General features: G+C 65.1%; 1 protein-coding gene across 1 annotated transcript in view; it reads right to left on the bottom strand.

Annotated features, from left to right (window-relative positions):
- Positions 1-656, bottom strand: part of Ly6k (lymphocyte antigen 6 family member K) — a 34,122-nt gene extending 33,466 nt beyond the window's left edge. The window contains exon 1 of the mRNA XM_008851079.1: positions 629-656. Coding sequence (XP_008849301.1) covers positions 629-645 — 17 coding nt within the window. The 5' untranslated portion in view covers positions 646-656. The remainder of the gene's footprint in view (positions 1-628) is intronic.
- Positions 657-753: the final 97 nt, after the last annotated feature.

Raw genomic sequence — 753 nt, 5'->3', positions numbered from 1 at the left:
CAGTGTGAGGGGAGGACAGTGTGAGGAGGACAGTGTGAGGGGAGGACAGTGTGAGGAGGACAGTGTGAGGGGGAGGGCAGTGTGAGGAGGAGGACAGTGTGAGGAGGGAGGACAGTGTGAGGAGGAGGGCAGTGTGAGGGGAGGACAGTGTGAGGAGGACAGTGTGAGGGGAGGACAGTGTGAGGAGGACAGTGTGCGGGAGGACAGTGTGAGGGGGAGGGCAGTGTGAGGAGGAGGACAGTGTGAAGAGGGAGGACAGTGTGAGGAGGACAGTGTGAGGAGCACAGTGTGAGGGGAGGACAGTGTGAGGAGGACCGTGTGAGGAGGACAGTGTGAGGGAGGACAGTGTGGGGGGCACAGTGTGAGGAGGGAGGACAGTGTGAGGAGGACGACAGTGTGAGGAGGGGGACAGTGTGAGGGGCACAGTGTGAGGAAGGCCGAGTCGAGGGTTCCGCCTGGTCCGTGAAGCCGCAGATCCCAGAACTTCCCTCCGTGCTCCCTGAGGTCCCCCCACCCGCCCGTCCCCCATTCCGCGCTCTCCTGCTCTCCAGCCTCCCTCTCTTCCTGATGCTCCTCTCTCTCCCCCGTCGCTGTCTCGTCCCCGCCGTCCCCAGTCCTGTCCTCTCACCAGCTCAGCCTTTCCATGGCGTCCTCTGGCTCGCTCTGCCCCCTTCTGGCCCAGGGCTGCTGCCCAGGGTCGGGCTGCCGGAGGGGGCGGGGCCTTCGCGACTCCTTCCGTTCCCCTCCCCCTCC

This window comes from Nannospalax galili, unplaced genomic scaffold (assembly GCF_000622305.1).
Source record: "Nannospalax galili isolate Female #2095 unplaced genomic scaffold, S.galili_v1.0 scaffold525, whole genome shotgun sequence".
Classification (NCBI taxonomy): domain Eukaryota; kingdom Metazoa; phylum Chordata; class Mammalia; order Rodentia; family Spalacidae; genus Nannospalax; species Nannospalax galili.
Note: the sequence above shows the minus strand (reverse complement) of the source record. Positions and strands in the feature narration are given on the sequence as shown.